This window comes from Lontra canadensis, unplaced genomic scaffold, assembly GCF_010015895.1.
Source record: "Lontra canadensis isolate GAN:19392208 unplaced genomic scaffold, GSC_riverotter_1.0 scaffold197, whole genome shotgun sequence".
In the NCBI taxonomy this organism is placed as follows: domain Eukaryota; kingdom Metazoa; phylum Chordata; class Mammalia; order Carnivora; family Mustelidae; genus Lontra; species Lontra canadensis.
Window position 1 is genome coordinate 1,125,232 of NW_022631191.1, and position 23,043 is coordinate 1,148,274.

Consider the following 23,043-nt stretch of genomic DNA (forward strand, 5'->3'; position numbering starts at 1 on the left):
TTAAAAAAAAAGTAAAAGGCAAACTGGATAAACCTTTTTTTCTACACAAGATAAGAACCAGGTTTAGTTATCTTTATATAAAGAGCTTACAGAAATGATTTTAAGAAAACTAAAACTTAGAAAAGAGCAATTATGTCAGATTTATAAGAAATTTAACATGCAAATTAAAGCAAGACCAACATTTCTAACATTCTGGTTTATTTTTGTTCTTAATGATAATTCTGGGACAGATGTAGTAAAAGATTACTGGTGAAAGTGTAAGTTGGTAGAAGCTTTGTGATGTTGACTATGTATTAGAAATTTATTCTCCCTAGAAATTTTTTAAATATTAATTTCCTTTAACTTACTAGCTTCTTAGCTTCGTGTAATCTAGCCTAAGAAAATTATCTTTTAGAGGTGCTCCTTTCATAGCATACATCTTTTGATACAGACACTAAGTCCATATAGTAAAATGTTTTACTATTTACTCACCCTCCTTTAGCAAATGTGTTGGGGATAGAGGGAGTATTTTACAAGGTTGAGAATGTTTTGACAAACCTTATTATATTCTGTCTACAGTTACCTGACTTGGCCACTTTCTGCTTTTATAGGTATGGGAAGCTGCTGATGTATTGATCAAAGCTGCTCTTCCCCTGACAACAAGTGACACAAAAACTGTGTCAGAGTGGATCAGTCAGATGGCCACCCTGCCCCAGGCCTCCAATTTGGCTACTAGAATCTTGCTTTTAACACTGCTTTTTGAGGTAAGATTTAGATTTTTTTGGTTCCTGTGATTCATTAAAGAATTATAACACATGTACTATTTGAGACCTTGAAGATAGTGGAAATATAAGGCATGATCTCTGCATTTCATGAGCCCACAGTTTCTGATAGGCTGTAAGACATGTAATTAAGTACAAAATGCAGTGTTTTGTGCCACATAAATAACATACAGAATTTTCTCTGAGTTCAGGAGGAGGGCTAATACATCACTTCTAGATATAATGAGGAAAAGGCTTCTCAGAACAAGTATTAATTAATTGTGTCATAGAGGATTTGGGGGAATGGTAGTTAAAAGGTTTTTAGAATGACCATCATAGTATAGTTACGGAATAATTTGGGCCTCTCTGAAGAAACTTAACTGGCAGCCGAAGAGTGGGATCGGGTGTGGAAATTGGATAAAAAGCATCAGAAAGAATCTAGTTCTACCTCATACCTGGTCAGTCACCAGATTATTTTAGGCAAGAGAGTGGTTTGGCGGGGACGTGTTCTTTTTCCAGCCAATACAAGAATTAGGAGGCAACTGACCTTGAACAAGTGACTCTTCATTTGTAGCTCATGTTTAATAGTAAAGCCTGAACTTAATTGAGTAAATCCTTTACAACTGCTGAGGAGATTAAGTCGAATATATGTCATATTGTGTGTCTACAGTCTTGACTTTCCTTTATGATGGAAGTGGTGATTCTTACTATGGCACTTGTGAACGGATACTTCTGGGAAAGATTGCAAAGTACTGATTGTTGGGGTCCCCAGTAACATAATAGGGAGAGAAATAACTTATAAATCCCCTCCCTTTTAAAAATCAGAGGACTGGTCTTATATTTTCTTGTAATCCTTTTCCTGTGCATTTAAACAATTAGACTGTTTGTAAACTTTTGTATCCTGTATTCTCAGTATTATCTTATGAATGTTTTCCTAAGCCATTTATACATTCCATCTTTGGGATGTCCCCTAGTTTACTTAAATAATTGCCTGTTGTTGGACATTTAAATTTCTTCTAGTGCAACCCCTATTAAAGGAACTACTGTAGTGTAGGCCTTATAGGGGAACTGTACTAATCATTGCTGCATTTAATTACTCCATCTTCTTGGAAAGAATGTAAAGGTTCTCTGTAACAGAAACTTTTTAACTTCAACATAATTAAGACTGTGTAACCTAGATGACAGTCTTTAATGATATCAATGATACTAATAACAGCTTCTGTATTAAGTATATGCTGATGTACCAGGCACTGTGTTGGGCATTAGAGAGAGTGAGCGAACATACACACACACTTCATTTAATCACCATAATTAACACTGGAGGTAGAAATAATTATTTCCTGTGACCCCTGAGGGTCTAGACACTGAAGGCCTAGAGAATTTAAGTAACTCTTCTCAGATCACACAGCTGGTTGGTGGTGGAGGTGGAATTTGAATTCATCCAGTTCTCTTGATGTTCTTCCTGTACTGTGCTAATCCTTAATACTGAATAGAAGTTGGGATTTATGTTTTTTCTTTGATCAATTAGGAGTTGAAGCTACCTTGTGCCTGGGTGGTTGAATCAAGTGGCATCCTCAATGTCTTAATCAAACTCTTGGAAGTAGTTCAGCCCTGCCTACAGGCTGCAAAGGAGCAAAAGGAGGTCCAGACCCCAAAGTGAGTGACTTTTATCTCACCTGGTTTCACTTCTGTTCCCCTTACACTTGGGCCCTAAAGTGTAGGGCCTGAATCAGGCACTTTCCTAGAGCATATATAGGACAAATCTTGAGTACTTCCTGTGGTTTGAAAATAGTTGAGGTCCCTAATGTGAAATCAAGTAAGTTTTACTGTATTATGCAAGTTTCTGGCTTTCCTAGAGTAAATCATTTCTTTTTTAGGTGGATTACCCCAGTGTTGCTCCTGATAGATTTCTATGAAAAGACAGCCATCTCCTCTAAAAGAAGAGCCCAGATGACTAAGGTATATAATACATGGTTGGTAAAACTACTTAGCTTCTCGAGGCAAGACTAGACCAGGAGAGAATATGGGAGAGTGGTAAAGAATCAGGAAAAAGCTCCCTGATTAAGACATAAATCTCTTAAGGAATCAGAGTAATTCTACATTTCTCTTCTGCATGATTAGTTAGAATTATTTTTCTATGGGGCTGCTTGCAAAAGGACCCAAAAACTACCCTGGAAGTAAATATTAAAGGAGTGTGCTATCTCCAAAGGAAGGGGGAGTGGCTTTTATACAGCAATTCCTTCAAAAGCCAAATGCTCCTTTAAAAAAAAAAAGATTTTATTTATTATTTATTATTTTTTTAAGAGAAGGTCAGAGAGAGACTCTTAAGCAGACCAAGAGTCAGACACTTAACCGACTAAACCACCAGGTGCCCCAAGCCACGTGGAGCTTTGTATGAAAACTATATATGTCACGTTATCTCAGTGCCTTCTCAGAAACAGAAATTTTTGTTCCTGCCCATCCAGAAAGTTTCCTATTTGTAGAAAAACAATTGGAAAGAAAAGGAAAGCTGAGAATTGCAAGACAAAGGTATAGAGGGTTTTGTGCCACTGAAGGGGCTTAGGAACTTGAGGGTTAATGCGTACAAAAATTTCTCTCTTGGCTCTCAAAATTTCATTAAATGTTGGGTGTTATTTCTTTTTCCTGGGTTAGCTTTAGCAGTGAACAGATGAAGTTACTATTTCTTCTAACAATGAACCTTGTAGGAAATGCAGTTAAACTTTGTGTTCTTATATTTAGTATCTACAGTCCAACAACAACAACTGGCGCTGGTTTGATGACCGCTCTGGGCGTTGGTGTAGTTACAGTGCAAGCAACAACAGCACAATTGATTCTGCCTGGAAATCTGGAGAGACAAGTGTGCGTTTCACTGCAGGCCGAAGAAGATACACAGTCCAGTTCACTACAATGGTGCAGGTACATGCTCACTCAGTGCCATAAACTTTTACTGAAATGAGGGGAAGGTACTGGGTGTGCTTTTTGGCTTGTTTCTTCCTGAACCAGCAGTCCTCACGTGTTCTAAGAAGCACTGTTACCACTACTAAATTGGTGTAATTTACAGAGAATGGAGTCTTCCTAAAGTCATTAGTGAGACCATGAGTCAGTCTGTGGCAGTTTGATATTGTTCCATCCAGAAATGATTTTAAGTGTTAGTGATGGTATCTGCTCTGTTGGAAAGTTTCCAGTTTGTTACATGGCCTTATGTATGCTACTTTCCTTCTGGGGATCTTAGGCTTTTTCTCTCTGTAAATGATAGGGATGGGAAAATTGCCAGGGTTCCTTCCTATTACAGGATTTTGCCTGGGAGTTCCAAAACCCCTCTTACAGTTTTTTTTTTTTTGTAGAGATATTCTTTGTCTCCTTGAAATTCTAGGTTAATGAAGAAACAGGGAACCGGCGCCCTGTGATGTTGACTCTCCTGAGAGTACCACGGCTTAATAAAAACTCGAAAAATAGCAACGGACAGGAGCTAGAGAAGACACTGGAAGAAAGCAAAGAAATGGATATCAAACGTAAAGAAAATAAATCTAATGGTATGGACTTTTAGTTTTGAGTCTTTCAGGATATGTTATATAAAGCTTAGCATGTCTTTATGGCTTAAATTTTGGCCAGCTTCATCATGAGTGATTTTCTTATCCATCAGATTGTTTGATGACTTAAAGATCAACAGTCCTTTTTATATGCCCTTTCATCTGGTCTTGGAATTGGTGTTTTGTATGTTTCTCTTAATAAGGACCCAGGTGCTTGACCTGGCTCTGAGGGAGAGATGGAGGAGGAAATGTCAAGTTAAACTGTCTGAACTCTTACTTTCTTATTTGTAGATACTCCTTTGGCCCTAGAAGGTACAAATACTGAAAAGGAGACAAGCCTGGAAGAAACAAAAATTGGGGAGATCCTAATACAAGGCCTGACAGAGGATATGGTGACTGTTTTAATCCGGGCCTGCGTGAGCATGCTAGGAGTCCCTGTGGACCCAGACACTTTGCATGCCACCCTTCGCCTCTGTCTGAGGCTTACCCGAGACCACAAATACGCCATGATGTTTGCGGAGCTGAAGAGTACCCGCATGATCTTGAATTTGACCCAGAGCTCAGGCTTCAATGGGTTTACTCCCCTGGTCACCCTTCTCTTAAGACACATCATTGAGGACCCCTGCACCCTCCGTCATACCATGGAAAAGGTGAGTCTTTGTGGTGGCAGAAGCTGTTTTAGCTCTGTATCAAACCTTTGTTCTCCTTGGTCTCAGAACAGATATGTTTCTGGTTCTTCATAAGATATATATATATAGTTAAATACATAGACTATGTGCTTTGTCTGGCAAACTTTACCAAATATGTGATCTGGTGCTTGCTTAGGTATGGTAGATTGTCCCATTGGATGACATTTTTTAAAAAGTAGAACATAACATTTTCTATCCTTAAATTAACTATAGTTAATAAATCTTACCTGTAAAGTTCTCTCTGGCAATATATATAGGTTTTTCAAACCAAAAACTGTTCATGAGGGAATGGGATACCTTCTGCCAAGTTCGTGTCTTAATTACATTATAGGAGTATTTATCATGTGTTCACCTATGAGCCTATTTTCCAAACACTGTATTTTGGGGTTGTAAAAGTAGCAAAGTTTTGGGAATACTTATGATATACCAGACATTTTTAATAAGCTCCTTACAGATACCCATTGTGCAATCAGAAAACTGAGACATACATGTTCATTTTAGGAAACATATAAAGCAGTGGAAGAAATGACAAAACAATTAGAAAAAATTAAAGTATTTTTAACAACAACATTAAGAAAGCGGAAAAGTAGGGAAGACAAATGTCTTATTTCCTCCTCCTAATTCTTTGTCAGCAGTCATCATGTGAATGTTACTGGACTTCCATTTTTTTCTTTTGGGACACTGATTACCACATTTATAAGTAGTGTGCAGTATGCATTTTTGTGCATAGCTTTGTTGCATTTAGCTTTGTTTTTCTTAGGGATTCCTAGAAATCGGGTCAAAATGTGTAAGTATTTTTTAACTTGCCAGAAAAGGGGTACCACTTTATATTTCCACATGTGTATGAGTATACATCTCAAATTCTTCAATTCTTTAACCAGCCTTTTTAAATTTCATCTGATGTGAGCAAAATCAAAAGAAAGAATGCTATTAAAAGCTGCATATACATTATTCCAAGGGCAAGAGAAAGCCTAAGAGGGAAGGAACAGCTATATACAGATAGAATTCTGACTTAAAAACAAATTGTTTAAAGTTCATACACATTAAAAAATGGTAGGAAAAAAAATCAGGTTCTTGTTGGATGAGAGAACTTTTCTAAGCTTAATTGTATGGGGGGGGGGTAAGGAGCAAAGGAAGATCCAGTGGCAGTTTTAACATATCATATTGGCAAAATGTAAATGCTTGATAATAACCATTGCAGGTGTGGGTGTGGACAACCAGGCATACTCTTACTTTTGGTAGGAGTGGAAATTAGTGCAGCCACATTGGAGGGCAGTTTGGTACTGTCAGTTTAAGATATCCTTTGACCTAGAAATTCTGTGGCTAAAAATGTATTTGATAGTTAAAGTCAAGTATGCTGAGGTACATATAGATTGTTCACTGTAGAATTGGTTGTAATAACAAGAAATGAGATGTCCAGCAGAGGACTAGATAAATTATAGCACGTTCTTTATAGTGAAATTACACTTTTTGTATTTAAAAAATGAGAGTTTATTATTGTAGCCTTACAGGCAAGATAAAGGGGTTAATAAGTTAAACTTAAAGAGCATGACTGATTTGGTAAGAAAAGCATTAAGATTCCAAAAGATGTTTGTGAACAGCTGACAAAGGAATAATGGAAAATACAGTGGAGTTATTTTCTTTATTCTTTCCTGTATTTTCTATTGATTGATGAGTCCTTTTATAAGAAGACGAAAAGTATAATGATGTGTAAGCCCTGTACTATCAGAGCAAATGGGCTGTAAATAGTTTGATATTTCCTGTGGCCATCTGAGACTGATGATTGAGACATAAAGAAAACGTCTAATTTTGTTCTTAAACACCAGGATATCAGTATTGCATATTTTTAGAGTTTGAACCATTCTGGCTTAAAATTGGGACAGCATTTGGGAAGGCTAGGAGCTGGCACTTACATATGAGAGCTATAATTTATATGGATGATCAGTGGTCTAGATATATTTTCCAATTTTTATGAAGATCACATGCCATCTGGTGTAATAATTGATAGTTTTGGGATATGCTGAATACTGTAACTTTTTTTATAATCAGGAAGGAGTGGGACTTAAAAGACCAAGTGCATCTTTTCTCAAAAATCTAAAGCTGTCATCTACTGTCTTGAGGCAGAGTTTGGATAGTATTTTAAAAAACCTTGGTAACTCTTCCTTGAATGCAATTGTATTTTTGAAAAGTGGTCTTATCAGCAGTGTTTCTTCTTCTCTTTACAAGGTGGTTCGCTCAGCAGCTACAAGTGGAGCTGGTAGCACTACCTCTGGTGTTGTATCTGGCAGCCTTGGTTCTCGGGAGATCAACTACATCCTTCGTGTCCTTGGGCCAGCTGCATGCCGCAATCCAGACATTTTCACAGAAGTAGCCAACTGCTGTATCCGCATTGCCCTTCCAGCCCCTCGAGGGTCAGGAACTGGTGAGTTTCCCCTTCCCCTGGCCTTTGAGATATTGAAGTCTATGGCCTCGTATAACCCCAGAGATTTTCTGTGAAGAGACCTGTAACTTGGAAAACCTCTTTGGTAGGCAAGTGTTGGGACATTGACTGATTGGTCATGTGGGCCAATTCAGAGGTGCTTCAGTAGCTTCTTACTTGCCCTCTGGTAATCCCTGCCAGAGAAAGCAAGGTCTCATTCAATTTAGTCCTTGCCTTCAAAGAATTTGTCTTGGTGTGACAACAGAGCTTGTATACACTGTGAATGGTTTACAGAGAGAGTGGTAATTGACGGACAGGTAGACGTGATGGACTCACCTGATGCAGTAGGGAGTACGCAGTATCAGTGTGTTCTTGCTCAAAATGTCCAACCTATATTTAATTACGAGGAAACAACTAAATGCAAATTGTGAAATATTCTATAAGGCAGCCAACCTAGACTCTTCAAAAGTATTAATGTTCTGTTAATGTTCTAAAGGGGAAAACATGCAAGGTTACCCTAGGTGGTAAAAGGAAACTAGAACTACCGACCTTGATGGGATTCTGGACCCAATAAAGAGAAATTTGAATACTGATTATGTATAGTCAGATAATTATATCTTTGTTAAATGTCTTGGGTGTTATGATGGTATTGTGGTTATGTAGGAAAATATCCCCGATCTTAAGTGTAGGTAAATATATTTATGGGTAGACAAATGTTGATTCTAGATGAAAAGTATGGGTATTATTTGTGTTTTTTTTTAAGATTTTTTTTTATTTATTTATTTGACAGACAGAGATCACAAGTAGGCAGAGAAGCAGGCAGAGAGAGAGATAGGAGGAAACAGACTCTCTGCTGAGCAGAGAGCCCGATGTGGGGCTCGATCCCAGGACCTGGGATCATGACCTGAGCTGAAGGCAGAGGCTTTAACCCACTGAGCCACCCAGGCGCCCCAAGTATGGGTATTATTTATCCTAACATTTAAACTTTTCTGTAGGGTTGTGGGTTTTCTTTTTAAAATAAAAAGTAGGTTGGGAAGGGAACTCTTTTATCTTGGGAGCCTCAGATATGTCCCTGACTCTCTGTGCTGAGCATTTCTCATGTGTGATCTCATTTAAACCTCAAATTTTAGGAATTAAACAAATAAAAAAAATTAAGGTTTAAGTAATTTGGCTGTTAGAACGACGTCTCCCCAGTTACAAAGACTGTATTCTTTTTTTTTTTTCTTTAAAGATTTATTTGTTTGTTCGTTTGCATGGCGGGGGTGGGGGGGTGCCGAGAGGCAGATTGCCAGCTGAGCATGGAGCCTGATTATGTGAGGCTCATTCTCATGACCCTGAGATCATGACTTGAGATAAAATCAAGAATCAGACACTTAACCGACTGAGCCATCCAGGCGCCAGGCAAAAGGCGTACTCTTTTTTGCCTGTATTCTTTTTACTATTTGGTACTGCTCTAATAAAACCTGTGGGATTTAGAGAAATTAAGAGCCAGATTTTCTAGTAGGCTACTTGAACGTTGTTTGTAAATGGCCACCTGTCCCAAGCTTACAGGTTATACAAGCCCCCTTCTGAGTCTTTATCCCCAACCAAGGATAGGTACTAGTTCACTATTGACTGATTTTTCTCTGTCTCACTTTGGCTTAGCTTCAGATGATGAATTTGAGAATCTTAGAATTAAAGGTCCTAATGCTGTACAGCTGGTAAAGACAACCCCTTTGAAGCCCTCGCCTCTGCCTGTCATTCCTGATACTATCAAGGAGGTGATCTATGATATGCTGAATGCCCTGGCTGCATACCATGCTCCAGAGGAAGGTATGTAGCTACCGTACCTCAGAAGTCTGGGCAGTTTGCCTGGATATTTCAACCAGCTTAGTCTTAATGAGCACTCACTATGTGCCCATGTACTGGGAATCAAGATGAATAAAACATGATGTCCTTTTCTGAAAAAACTAGTGGTCATACATTATGACAGATGGCAAAGTAGTGGTGAATCCTAGAGCAAGGCACCTGACTTGGTGGGGGTTGGGGCCTGTAGGAAAGTTTCTTAGAACAGGTGGTTTCTAAAGTAAGTCTTAAATTATCATTTAAGAGGAGATGAGGAGAATGCTGACATACGAGGGTCCATCCCATACAGAGGAAAGAATAAAAAAAGATTAAAGAGGAGATAGTATCTTGTGGACAGAAAAATAAATACCAAGGAGTCTCTAATATTTTCATTCTCAGAAACAAAAACATCTTTATCTCCCAAAAAACTGGGATCAGTATTAGAAGGTGTAGTTAGGCTTCCTGACCTTTGAGAGCACCATCGCAATCCACCTTTATTCCTAGCTAAGGTGCTGCTTGTAAGTACTGGGAAAGTCATGAATGAATTCCTAGGAACCTCAGCTTTCATTCCAGTCATATCCTTCTGGATTTTATTTGGGACATATTTCTTTGATAGGTCTCACAGAATTGCCAAAAATTGATGAATATAGTCTTTACTAAGTCAAGAAAATCTGAGTGTTTGATGCTTTTCATCCATTTAGCACTCTGATCTGTAAAGAGCTCCTTGTTTCTTCTACAACCATAGAACCTTTACTCCACCTCATATCTTCCCCCACCCCAGAATATAATTTAGCTATATAGCCAGGGCAACCATTTATTGACCTCCATTACATTAGGCATAATACTGGCTATGTTCATTTAAGCTCAGTGACAGCTGAGGAAAGTTGAACAGAACAAGTAGATTGCCTGTGGTCACAAAACTAGTTAGTGAAAGAATGAGCTTTTCATCCATGCTCTTTTGGTTATACTACATTTCTCCTCTAAAGTGAAAGCCTGGCAATATCACCATATAAATAGTCACAGTAAGTCAGAGTAAAATTGACCAAGCTGCCAAATAGGCATTGACATTGCACAGTTACAGGTGAGTTTTGTTTTTGTTTGCTTTTCTAGCAGAGAAATCTGACCCTAAACCTGGGGGTATGACCCAAGAGGTTGGCCAACTCCTACAAGACATGGGTGATGATGTATACCAGCAGTACCGGTCACTTACTCGTCAGAGCAGTGACTTTGATACACAGTCAGGTTTTTCCATTAATGTAAGTCAATTCCAACCTCCTATTTCCTTTTCCCTTTCCAATACCTATGTGTTCTCCATATTTAGGGTTATGCTAGGGAAATTTCAAAGTTACTGATTTAGATATACCTGTCAATTATCTGTTGACTAAAAATAAAGATAAATTTAGGGTATCCCTGGGATTTGTCTCTGTTTGGATTGGAAACATTTCCTTAAATTCATTTTTCATTCTCATTTTTCCCTCTCCTTGCTCCCCAATCTCCCAGTCACTGTTTATAATGATTGCTTCCCACAGATTATAGTATATAGCAGGTAAAGGTGGTTAAAAGATCAGCCAAAGAGAATCCATAGCATTTACAATGAGTACCCTGGGAAGGGATCCTACCATTTAGGGATAATTGTCTTTGAAATTAATAATGGCTCATGAATATTCTTCTTCCATAGAGTCAGGTCTTTGCTGCAGATGGTGCCTCCACTGAGACTTCCACATCTGGGACATCCCAAGGAGAAGGTAATGGTTTATTTTCTCTTGTTCTTATTTCTAGAGAGGACAAAGAAATTGGGTTGGGTGTCTTGGGCAGGAGGTATGGGAATATAGGCATAATTGTCTCATTTACTTACCTAAGTGAACTTTTCCCAAGGGTGAGCTCAGTGTTCTGTAAATAAAGGTATTATCTATATGTTAAAATTAATAAAACTGACATAACCAAGTAATGGTTGCTATGGTACGATCCTTTAGAGCCACTCTTGAAACCACCCCATATATTTGTTTTGTTGGCTTTCATGCTGGCTTAGAGAGTTTCGGTGCCAATGACACAATTCTAGCTCTAAGGTTTATGTGGTGGATTCTTGCCTTCTAGCAGTGTCATGTGGAAGCAGTTTTAAGGATGCCTTCCAAGAGCTGCTGCTTCTTGGATAGAGAAGATCTTTGAGATCTAAGCAAGGAGACATTGTACTTGATATAACTGCTGGGATAAAATATAGAGGGCATGTGATTAATAGCATCTCAGTATTCCTGGATGAGACAGGAAAGCATTTATAGAGGAGATCAGCTTTTGAGCTAAGCTAGATAAGTAAGTGTGTGCGAGGGAGACATGTGGGAAGGAAAAGGTAAAAGGGTGTATAAGGCATCTTTGGAGTATACAGTATTTCTGGAGCATAAAATTATGTGTAAAAGAAGGGGAGTGACAGAAGATATGTGAATAGCCTTCCTGCTGTACCTGTCATCTTAGCTATCTGTCCTTCTGCTGCATTGTGAGGGGGACTTTCAGTTTGTACCATTGTCCTAAAGTGGAGGAGGAGGAGTATTCTCCTTGCACTTGAGACTTGATGTTTGCCAATATTTCAGCGTGAAATTGAACCAGAGTTTGGCTCTTTCTCAACAGCATCAACTCCAGAGGAGTCTCGGGATGGGAAGAAAGATAAAGAAGGGGACCGGGCCTCTGAGGAAGGCAAGCAGAAAGGCAAAGGCAGCAAACCTTTAATGCCCACCTCCACTATTCTTCGTCTTCTGGCAGAGTTGGTGAGGTCCTATGTTGGTATTGCTACCCTGATTGCCAACTACAGCTACACTGTGGGCCAGTCTGAGCTGATTAAAGAGGTAATATTTCCAGTATGTCTAAGGCTTTATACTGTTACCATTTGGATACAGATGTGTCAGACTCTGCTAGGAACCTATGCATGCTAGCCCAGTGTTGCAAGGCAGAGGCCTCTTAAGATACAATGAAGAAGTTAGATATTTTCCAGTGATGTGGTGCTATCAGGCTCATTACAGGGAGTGAGTTGGTGCCATTTGTTATTTGTTTTGTAGAAAACTACTTGGTCTGCAGTATGGCAGCTACAAAAGGCAAGGTTTGGAGTCAGACCAGTTAAGAATCTGATCTAGATAGCAATCTAGGTAATACAGCATCTTGATGAAGTTACAGGAAAAAATAGGTGAGTTGAAGAGATATTTTAAAGGTAGAAATGGATAAGAATTGGAAGAAAACAAAATCAAGGACATGATGTTTTATGATTTTCCATTCCTTTTTATGTTAGTAGAAGAAAATGGTTTGAAGAGAAAAGGTAGAATTCAGAAGGTTTGAAGAGAAACGTATCTGTGGTTTGTCTGCATAAGGGTGTCTAGGGGACTGTAAAATAAGCCAAATAAACAAGAATATGGGTGTTTATCTTCCAGATGTACTCAGCACCCGTGCTAAGACACCTGATGTGGTTAATAGTATTGGTAATATGGAATATAAGCAAAGTCTAGATGTCTGTCAGAGCTTAGAGAAAAAATGAAGTCATATTTTGTATGTCCTGATACAGAATTATCTTTAAATTATTTTTCAAGTGAGAGGGCACTCTAAGAAACTAGATTATGTTCCCATATATGTAAAAGGGGTGCCCAGGGAATTTTTTTTCATAAAGTGGATCTTGTTTTGGGTTGTCATATTGTAACTTTATGGTTAGTAAGTAGTAAAGGTTTTGAGAGTAGAATGGGGACATTAATGTTGCAGGCAAAGAATAAGAAAGCAGCTGCCATTTTTTAAGCTATTTTGGCTTTAATCCAAGTTTTTAAAATAGATACAAAGATACACAGTTCCTGAATAATTCATCAATTTTTCTTGGGTGACCGTTACCCAAATTAAAATGTTACAAATTCCATAAAAGCTTACCCCTTCATGCTTTTGTACATTTCCCCCTCCCCTTTAAGCTTCTATAAGGTCACCATTATCTTGAGTTCTGTGGCCACAGGTTAGTTTTGCAACTTTGTACAAATGGAATCTTACAGTACATACTCCTTTGTGTCTGGATTATTTTTTGTTTAATGTGTTCACAAAATTGATTTTTCTGTGTGGTTGTAGTTTATTTGCTATATAGAGTTCCCTTGTGTAAATGTAACACAATCTTATCCATTCCAGTGCTGAGAGACAATTGGGTGGTTTTCCATTTAGAGGTATTAAAAGTAGTGTTACTACAGTCCATTCTTATACATGTCTTGGTGAACATACACAGTTGGCCCTTGAACAACACACGAGTGTTAAGGGTGCCAACACACCCTTCCCCCATTCCATGTATGCAGTTGAAAATCCTCATATAACTTTTGACTCCTCAGAAACTTTACTGGTAGCCTGCTGTTGACCAGAAGCCTTACCCAATATCATAAACAGTCAATTAACACATACTTTGTATGGCTAGATGTATTAGAGAAAAGAAAATATGATTAAGAAAATCGTAGGAAGAAATATATTTACAGTATAGTACTTTATTAAAAAAAAAAAAAAAAGGTGCGTATAAGTGGGCCCACACAGTTCAAACCCGTGTTGTTCAAGGATCAAACTGTACAAGTGTTTCTGTTAGGTGATATATGCCTAGAAACAGAATTGCTAGTCTCTTTAGCTTTAGCAAATGGTGCCAAAAATTTCCAGAGTGGTTGTGTCAATTTATATTATCACCAAGCATGGCATATGGGAGTTCAGGTTGTTTCACCTCCTTGCCAACACTTGGTATTTTTCTCATTTTTCATTTTAGCTGATCTAATGGATTTGTAGTGGTATTGCATTGTGGTTAAAATATCCTTGTCTTTATTGGCCATTTGGATATTCTCCTATGATGTGTCCAAGTCTTGTATTCTTGTTTTCTATTGAATTCTTCACATATTCTGGTTATAAGTATTTTTGTGGAGTTACGTGTATTAAACATACATTAGGCATTTTATTTGAAAGTTTTTAATCATTATGCCAGTTGTAGTTACTGGTGGAATAAGACATTTAATTGTAAATTTATTAAGCATGTTTTTAATACATGTCACGTGACCTTGTAGTACTGGGTACTCCTAGGTGCTTTACAAATGCTATTGATGATCCTTCCCTCAGGACTGGAAGGTGATTGGTATTGCCACCCTTAACAGAGAAGTAGAGAAGGCTCAGAAAGGTTAGCTTGCTCAAGGTCAGCTGCAGAGTAGCAGGATTAGAATTGGAACCCAGGTCTCTGATTACAAATCCAAATCTCTTTACTGCATCACACTGCTTTCCCAAATTGCAAAGCTTTTTTTCCAGTTTTTAGTAATAATGTCACATATTTATACAATTTTGTATTTTATTCACTACTGGGAATTTTTTATTTCTAATAAGTTCCATCTTAACTAGGCTACCTTATTTAATTATCCAGACTTTAGAATTCTTCAGTGCTTTTTTTTTTAATTGAGGCAAATTTTACATAAAATTAAGCATTTAAGTGTATAGTTGAGTTGCATTTAGTACATTAAGTGTTGTGCAACCATCATCTCTTTCTAATTCTGAAATCATTTATGTATTTTGATCCAAAATCTGCTTGAATGACAACAGAACTTTAAGTTCCTTTCTAATATAAGGAATTACCAGGGCAGAAATGATTGTTAGAAAGAAGGAACAAGTCTCAGTTTCCTTCCCTTGTTGGACCTTTTTTGCTATTTTATGTAACTCTTCATTAAATATGTTTGCATATCCATATCTGTGACTACTGTTCAAACTCCTGCCACTTTTTAGCCCACGTTCCTTAGCATGTTATAGGTATCGGTAAATATTACAATTTAGTAGAATACTGAAGGAATTGTAGCACTCAGTTATGAATCAGGATTTGAATCCTTTCCATTGGCTAAGTTTTTTGTGCAGGCCATGTTTCTTTGGGCCTCAGATTATTCATCTGTCAGATGGGGAAAATACTGAACTTGGCTTAACTGTTCTATAGGTTTACTGTGAACAGTTCTATCAAATATCACACATAAAAATGTTTGAGAAATTCCAAATGACATGTAAATAAAGGTGCTTAAACTGTGTAATGAGAAATGAATGAGATTTAAAAGCATAAAATCTGGATTTGCTACTAGCTACTAGCTTTGCATGTACCTTCAACCCTTGGTCTTCTCATCTATAAAGTAGACCTGATAATTGACAGGATGACTTGAAGGATCAAATCTCTGTATATGTACCTTGCTGATATGCAAATAATATGGCATAATTATGCTTGTGAGTAAACGTCATGGTTAATGACTTTTCAGGACTGCAGTGTGCTAGCTTTTGTTCTGGACCACCTCCTCCCACATACCCAGAATGCAGAAGACAAGGACACACCTGCCCTGGCCCGCCTATTCCTCGCAAGCCTGGCTGCTGCAGGGAGTGGCACAGATGCCCAAGTGGCCCTTGTGAATGAAGTAAAAGCAGCCCTGGGACGGGCACTGGCTATGGCTGAGAGTACAGAGAAACATGCCAGGTAAAATCCATGCCTGATGTAGTGCTAGTAACCAATAGCATCCCCTTAACTGCATTCCTTGTCCATGGGATTCCTTGCCCTTGAACAAGAGTTCTGGTCTCACTGGCACTGTGTATCCTCTGGTCCTCTCAAATAGTTCTAGAGCTTCCAGATACCTAGAGTATTGATTACATTTGGAGGAGGATACAGCTTAGAGAAAAAAACAAAGGGATGTTTTCATTATATTTCTGAGGTCTTGAAGTTCAACAGGTTATTTATTCAGTCTCACTTTTTAAATTATGTGTAAAGAAAACTAAGAGTGCTACCACTCAGGGAGTGAGCTCTCACCTCTTTCAGTGTTACTTCCACAAGGAAATACTGAGGGCACAGGAGGGTTTATCTGAGGTGAGTTAGTGAAGACACCAAAGAACAGGCAGTATTCATATGATAGAGGTGTCACACTTCTCTCCCAGGCTTCAAGCAGTGATGTGTATCATCAGTACTATCATGGAGTCCTGCCCCTCCACCTCCAGCTTCTACAGCAGTGCCACAGCCAAGACCCAGCACAATGGCATGAACAACATCATTCGACTCTTCCTAAAGAAGGGACTGGTTAATGACCTGGCAAGAGTGCCTCACAGCCTGGACCTGTCTAGGTAAGGTTATTCCTGAACTCCAGCTGCAGGCTTTTGACCTCTCTTTAGTCATGCTGCTTTTATTTCTTCATTTGCTTGTATTTCCTGTATTCTCATTAGATGAGTAGTGAGCCACCAATGTGATAGGAAAGATTTGGATATAGGTGGGAACCTGAGTTCTTAGTATCGTGGTTAAGCAAGACACTTTGCCTTTCTTTAGGCCTTAGTTTTCTCATGTCCTGCAAACTCAAGAGTTAGACTGTATGAATAATTTTTTCCAAAGCTTCCCCCACCTTAATTAAAAATAACCTATTATTATAAGATTATATGTGTATCATGAGAACTACAGATGAGCAAAAATAGATAATCATTGCCACTCAGATATCACTGTTACCTACCACATATCTCTCAGTGGTTTTCTTCACATACATACAAAATGTATTTTTTACTAAAATGATGTTATATATGTTGTTGTGTAACCTGGGTTGGGTTAGGGGTTTTTTTTTGTTTTTTTCAGTTACTATGTCTATCTTTCGGTGTAAGTAAATTTTCATCCTTTATATATAATGCCCAAATCCATATTCAAAAATTTTTGTGCAAACCAGAATCTAGTTATAGATCCTGCATTACTTCTGATTATGTCCTCTGAATCTCTGTTATTCTAACACAAAACCTTAATTTTTTTAATCTTCATTTTATTTCTGTTAGTGACACTAACTTGTTGAGGTGGTCAGGCCTGCCGTCCTGCAGAATGTCTTGCCTTCTAGATTTGGTCCATTGCAGTTCCTTTACTTCCTGTTTTCTATAAACTTCTAATTAGAGCTAGAAGCTTAATTTAAAGTTATTGGTTAGGATATATCATAAGTGATGTACATCTCATATTCTGTCATGGGGCAACACTTCTCTTTGAACTATCAAAAATCATGACAAAACTGACTACTAGAGTGATAATTGTCATTGTACTATTGTATTTTCCACCTTCTTATTATAAAGTAATCTATGTTAGTATTTTGGCACTGTATAAATGTTTGGTTTCCTGTCAGCCGTATACCTAATTAATGACCTTAACAGTAAGTGATAATCCTTTCCTGTTCTAATTTCTTTGGGGATTATCAGTGATAACTTTCTCAATTCTGTCATTCCTTCTACACTATTAGCTGGCATTTTTGTGTGACAAAGCCCTATTCAAGGGGTGAGTCTGGTTACCCTGAAATACAGTTCCTACTGAAACGGCAGGATAAAAACTTTATTTTTTTTTTCTTTAAGTCACCAATTTTTAGAGTAATCAGTAGACTTAATCACCACCCCAAATGCAACTTTTCTCTGGCTTTCAATTTTCTGTTTTCACTGATTTTTTTTAAATCAGTAATTGAATTATTTGGACCAATGCAGTCATTCTTTCTCATTATATCTTTGGCCCATGGGGCCTCCTCAGACTGGCTTCTTCGTCCTTTTGATACAAATTCATCAGCTTTTTTTTTAAAGATTTTATTTATTTATTTGACAGACAGAGATCACAAGTAGGCAGAGAGGCAGGCAGAGAGGTGGGGGGGAAGCAGGCTCCCCACCGAGCAAAGAGCCCAATGTGGGGCTCAATCCCAGGACCCTGAGATCACGACCTGAGACGAAGGCAGAGGCCTAACTCAACTGAGCCACCCAGGTGCCCCTCATCAGTTTTCTTAAAACGTTTAAAAATTTCAAACTCAGGAGTGTAATGAGCACCATATGTCTCATCTGGATTAACCAGTGTTTATCATTTCTGTCCTGTTTGAGTTCCCCCATTTAGAAGCTGAATCATTTTGAAGTTCATTGCAGACAACATGTTTTAACCTCTGAATACTTAAGCATGTTTCTCCTAAAAATAAACATTCTTTTACATGGCTAGAATATCATCACATCTAAGAAATTTTACCATTGATATAATAGTACTCACTATGTATTTCATACTCTGATGTCCCCAATTATTCCAAGTATTACACCTTGAGGGGACAGTGGTTTTTGTCCAGGATCCAATGAACATCACTTAATTGCATTTGATTATCCCATATCTCTTGTTATGACATTTGACTGTTTTGAACGATCCAGAAAGACAAATGTAAAATATTCCATAATCTGGATTTGTCTAATTGCTTCCTTATATTCAGGTTTAGGTTAAACTTTCCAGCATGAATAGTATATAGGTGATGTTTGCCCTTATTGGTGCATCACACCAGGAGATATATAATACTAATTTGTCCATTATTGGTAATGCTAAGTTTGATCACAGTTAAAGGTTAGCTTTCCCCTTTGTACTTAATAAGTTTTCTATGCGGTGATGCTTTGAGTTCACATGAAGATTATGTGAATATCCTATGCCCTGAGGATTTTTAACTCCATAGTTTTAGCATTTATTGGTGATCTTTGCCTGGATCACTTACATTGTTGTCTGAAAAGTGATGATTTCCGACTTTATCATGCCTGTTTATTAGCAGGCATTCTTTTATAGTGAAGATTTCCTTCTGCCTGTTTGTATCCCTATGGCTGCAGATTCTTTTTACATTTAATGTAATACCATTACCATCATTATTGTTGATATTTCAGTGTTTCAAATTTGGCCTGTGGTAATGATGACCCCATTAATTTTTTAAAGCCTCTGGCACAAGATGTCCCAGACTCACCTTGTACCCTCCATGCCTCATCCCTGGAATCAGCTGTACTCTGATCAGTCTTGGTTCCTCCTTAGTGTGAGTTTCTGTGCTAAGTCCATCTCTGTATCTTCCTTTATCTCAGTCCAAACATGGCCAACACAGTCAACGCTGCTTTGAAGCCTTTGGAAACACTTTCCCGGATTGTTAACCAGCCCAGTAGCCTTTTTGGCAGCAAGAGTGCTTCTAGCAAGAGCAAGTCTGAGCAGGATGCCCAAGGAGCTGCTCAGGACTCCAATAGCAACCAGCAGGACCCAGGTAGGGAATCAGAGCCAATGGACTGAAGAGCTGGCTGGGTGGGCATAGCTATTTTATGGGTGCATTGCATCACAACTGTTCTGGCTTGGTGTTGTTTCCCTGGGAACTTGCTGGCCTTCCAGAGATCTGTCATAGTGGTGTGGGAATCTGCCCCACAAAGAATTCCTTCAAATTGCAGCCTTATTTGGCTCTCCTCACACGTAGCCTTGTCTTTTCCTTTGTCACCCATTCATTTATTCTCTGAGAACTTGTAAACTTGCCCAGGGAAGGGACCTTATTGTCTTCATGCTTGCCTCGTGGTGCCCTGCACATAGGCACCCTTTGATTATTTTGCTGGTTGGTTGATTGTTTCAGGCGAGCCTGGGGAAGCAGAAGTGCAGGAGGAGGATCATGATGTCACTCAGACAGAGGTGGCAGATGGGGATATCATGGATGGGGAGGCTGAAACCGACTCAGTGGTGATTGCTGGGCAGCCTGAGGTGCTCAGTTCACAAGAGATGCAGGTAGGGAGGCAGATCACCCAGCATACCCCTATTGCGGCGCTGAACCAAACCCCCAAGCGGTGTGGGTGGGTGAGTACTTTAGATCTTTGCCTCAATGCTGTCTGTTTTGCAGAGGAACACAGATGATACTCTTAGTAGTAGATCAGTAAATGTGCTTGAATTGTATTAAATGAGGGGTGGGGGCAGGGCCAGGATGCCATCCATGTACTATGAAACAGAATAGATCCCAAGAGGAAAACTTAAGCACAGGTGAAATGTGGATGTAGAAAACTGACCTGAGCCCTTTGGGCCCAAGATATTTATTTGGCTCTGGTCATTAATGGAAACTCCTTAACATCACTGTTGTGCCTATAGCACCTGGTCTCACTGGAGCATTCAAACCAGCTATTTTCTAAAGACCCTAAAGAAGGCATTGTAATTTCTGGAGCTAGTAGCACTGGTAAGAAATGGGGCCTACAGTCCTAAGCTGCTAGCTCTGAGGAGATCTGCATGTATTCCTGGATAGTAAAACAACTAACCAGTTCTGAGATAACTGGGATGAATCCATTTGAAGGACAGTGTGAGTGCGGATTGGCAGCACATGGTAGTTTCTGTGCTCTTAGCACCAAATGTGTGGTGTTTATGCAACATGTTCTGTCACATGTTATCCTAGAAATATATACTCCTTTGCTGGCAATTTTTAGGGTTTCCGTGCTAGCGCAATGATAGACTTGTGTGCATCCATATATATGTTCTATTTCTCTCCAGGTTGAGAATGAGCTGGAGGACCTGATAGATGAGTTGCTTGAGAGGGATGGCGGATCTGGGAACAGTACAATTATAGGTGAGAGCCCCAGAACTGAGTATAGCCTCTTCCTTTGCCTCAGTCTCTCTTGGGAGGACCCTTTTTCTCATCATCTGCTTGCTCAGCTCTGCCTAAGGGCTCATAGCCAGCCTAGATTGCTGCTTGTCTTGATGTTGATGGTCTTACAGATGAGAAATTCACAAACCATCTACAGACCTGTGGTGGCAGGTCTGAAGCGTTGCCTGTGTGGGGGAGGTGGAGGGGGTGGCCATCAGTACAGATGATACATGAGGCACATCAAGAGTGTTTATTCATGGAAGCCTAGAGGAGGCTTTAGAGGCTGTAGGGTGAGAAAGTGCTTTCCTTTCAGTTCTTCAGCAAAATCCAGGGGCTTTCCGCCTCTGAGTCTCAGTAGTGTAAAAAGAGTGATCATTCCCTAAGGGTGGCCCTTTTTACAACTCAAAGGGAAAATGGCAAAAGTTCCCTACTGTCACCTGGCTCCAAGGGTCTATGTGTTACTTGTTTTTATTTTATTGATAAAGGAAATCAAAGGATAAATGGAAGTAGACCTCTATTTTTAAATTTGACAAGACTTTTTCACACCCATTATCCTCTGTGGTTTCACAATTAGTGGGATTGGCAGGGCAGATGTGATCATCCCATTTTACAGATGAGGAAACTGAGACTCAGACAGGTAAAGTGACTGGCCAAGCTCACCTAGCTAGTCAACAGCAGAGAACCTAGGTCTTCTCCCTCATCCAAAAAAAAAAAAAAAAGATATCTGCTGGGTGTACATAGCTACTTTAGGCGCACCCAATCTGGAAAGGGAAGTCCTCTGTTGTTCAGTGAAGGCTCTGCTCTGTAACCTTCAGTGAGCAGAAGTGGAGAGGATGAATCACAAGAGGACGTGCTGATGGATGAAGCTCCTTCCAACCTCAGCCAAGCTTCCACCTTGCAGGCCAACCGAGAAGGTGAGAGTGCCGAGGCCAGAAAGGCCTCCCTTCTTGCCCTGCACGTCTGACAGACACTACACTAGGGTTTTCCTGGAGGCAGCTGCCCACATGTGCAGAATAAGGAAGCATCTGTCTGCATGCGCTGACATACACCATCCACTTTATCCTCAGCCAGTTTTTCAAATAACATGTTACTACTGCTTGCCCAAAAGTTTGTCACTTCTTACTTGGTTCGCTTTCTTCTCACCCACCTGCTATCATCGCTCCAGATTCCCTCTTACCAACAGGATGCAGTCAGTAGCAAAGTAGGACTGGAAAGGCAAAGGGGCACCAGCAGACTTGGCCAAGTCCTAGAACATGGCTCCTGAAGTACCACCCTATAGCCAGCCTCCACATTCAGCCACCCTGCTCAGCGTGTTGATGCATTGATTGGCACTCTCAGGAAATCAGGGCTGGCTCACTAAGTCTGTATATCACCCCAGATCTGGTTCTTCCTCTCCTAGAGTCAGATACCCCATCGCCTTCCCACTCAGTCTGCCGGCCTGCACAGTAGCCTGTTTGCTAGCTACTCAGTATAGTCCTCCAATGTGCTCCCTTTGTTTTAGATTCCATGAATATCCTGGACCCTGAGGATGAGGAGGAGCACACTCAGGAAGAGGACAGCAGTGGCAGTAACGAGGATGAGGATGATAGTCAGGATGAAGAGGAGGAGGAGGAGGAAGATGAGGAAGATGATCAGGTGAGGGGGGACTGTGTTTGGGCTGGTTCAGACAACCTCTTCCATGGGAACACAGAGCTGGAGAAAACCAACAGTCTGGGTTGCTAGCCTCAGCGCCTCCCTCCCTCATGTGCAAATGTGGCCATGACACCAGACTTCAGAAAACCCTTATCTCCAGCAATTCTCCATCTCCTATTTTCCCCTTAAGGAGGATGATGAAGGTGAAGAGGGAGATGAAGACGATGACGACGATGGCTCTGAAATGGAATTGGATGAGGATTACCCTGATATGAACGCTTCTCCCTTGGTCCGATTTGAGCGCTTTGACCGGGAGGATGATCTCATCATTGAGTTTGACAACATGTTCTCCAGTGCTAGTAAGATACAGGGGCTCAGCTGGGTTTTACCTCTTGATTCGTATACCCTTCTCTAGGGTAAGCCAAGCAGTGAACCAGAGCAGCTATCAATCTGATACAGCACTTCTTTTCCTATGCTGACTTCCTGGGGCAAGGGATATCTGAATCCATCTGTATCAATAAATGTGTACTTAGAAGAAGGAATTGTGAGAGGCTGCTTTTGTTCTCTCCACCTCAGTAAACAGGCAGCCATTTTAAAACCTGGACAACTTGATGATTTGCTTGAATTTTTTTTTTTAAGTGAGACCAAGGCTGACTGCATCAGGCACCCATGTGCATGCTACAGTGACAGGGCAATCAAAAATTCTTATGTCTGTAACACTGGATCTTGAGAGTTTGGATGAACACCTTTGAGCTTGGCATTGGGGAGTATATTTGAGCACATTCACTCTGGTCATCAAGGATGCATCTTTTCGGAGGAGAGAGTGAATCTCTTCCCTTCTCC

General features: G+C 39.6%; 1 protein-coding gene across 13 annotated transcripts in view; it reads left to right on the forward strand.

Annotated features, from left to right (window-relative positions):
• The window catches only part of HUWE1 (HECT, UBA and WWE domain containing E3 ubiquitin protein ligase 1), a 168,916-nt gene that overhangs the window by 122,130 nt on the left and 23,743 nt on the right, over positions 1-23,043 (forward strand). For 11 of the 13 annotated variants that reach the window (XM_032847995.1, XM_032847997.1, XM_032847994.1 and 8 more), the window contains 19 exons: positions 591-743; positions 2,269-2,396; positions 2,618-2,699; positions 3,480-3,656; positions 4,114-4,273; positions 4,562-4,920; positions 7,186-7,381; positions 9,023-9,190; positions 10,313-10,458; positions 10,881-10,947; positions 11,822-12,036; positions 15,457-15,668; positions 16,121-16,303; positions 19,052-19,224; positions 19,579-19,727; positions 20,475-20,550; positions 21,384-21,482; positions 22,070-22,203; positions 22,391-22,559. In XM_032847995.1, coding sequence (XP_032703886.1) covers positions 591-743; positions 2,269-2,396; positions 2,618-2,699; positions 3,480-3,656; positions 4,114-4,273; positions 4,562-4,920; positions 7,186-7,381; positions 9,023-9,190; positions 10,313-10,458; positions 10,881-10,947; positions 11,822-12,036; positions 15,457-15,668; positions 16,121-16,303; positions 19,052-19,224; positions 19,579-19,727; positions 20,475-20,550; positions 21,384-21,482; positions 22,070-22,203; positions 22,391-22,559 — 3,046 coding nt within the window. The remainder of the gene's footprint in view (positions 1-590; positions 744-2,268; positions 2,397-2,617; positions 2,700-3,479; positions 3,657-4,113; positions 4,274-4,561; positions 4,921-7,185; positions 7,382-9,022; positions 9,191-10,312; positions 10,459-10,880; positions 10,948-11,821; positions 12,037-15,456; positions 15,669-16,120; positions 16,304-19,051; positions 19,225-19,578; positions 19,728-20,474; positions 20,551-21,383; positions 21,483-22,069; positions 22,204-22,390; positions 22,560-23,043) is intronic. The other 2 variants (XM_032848003.1, XM_032848005.1) reach the window with 2 other exon arrangements.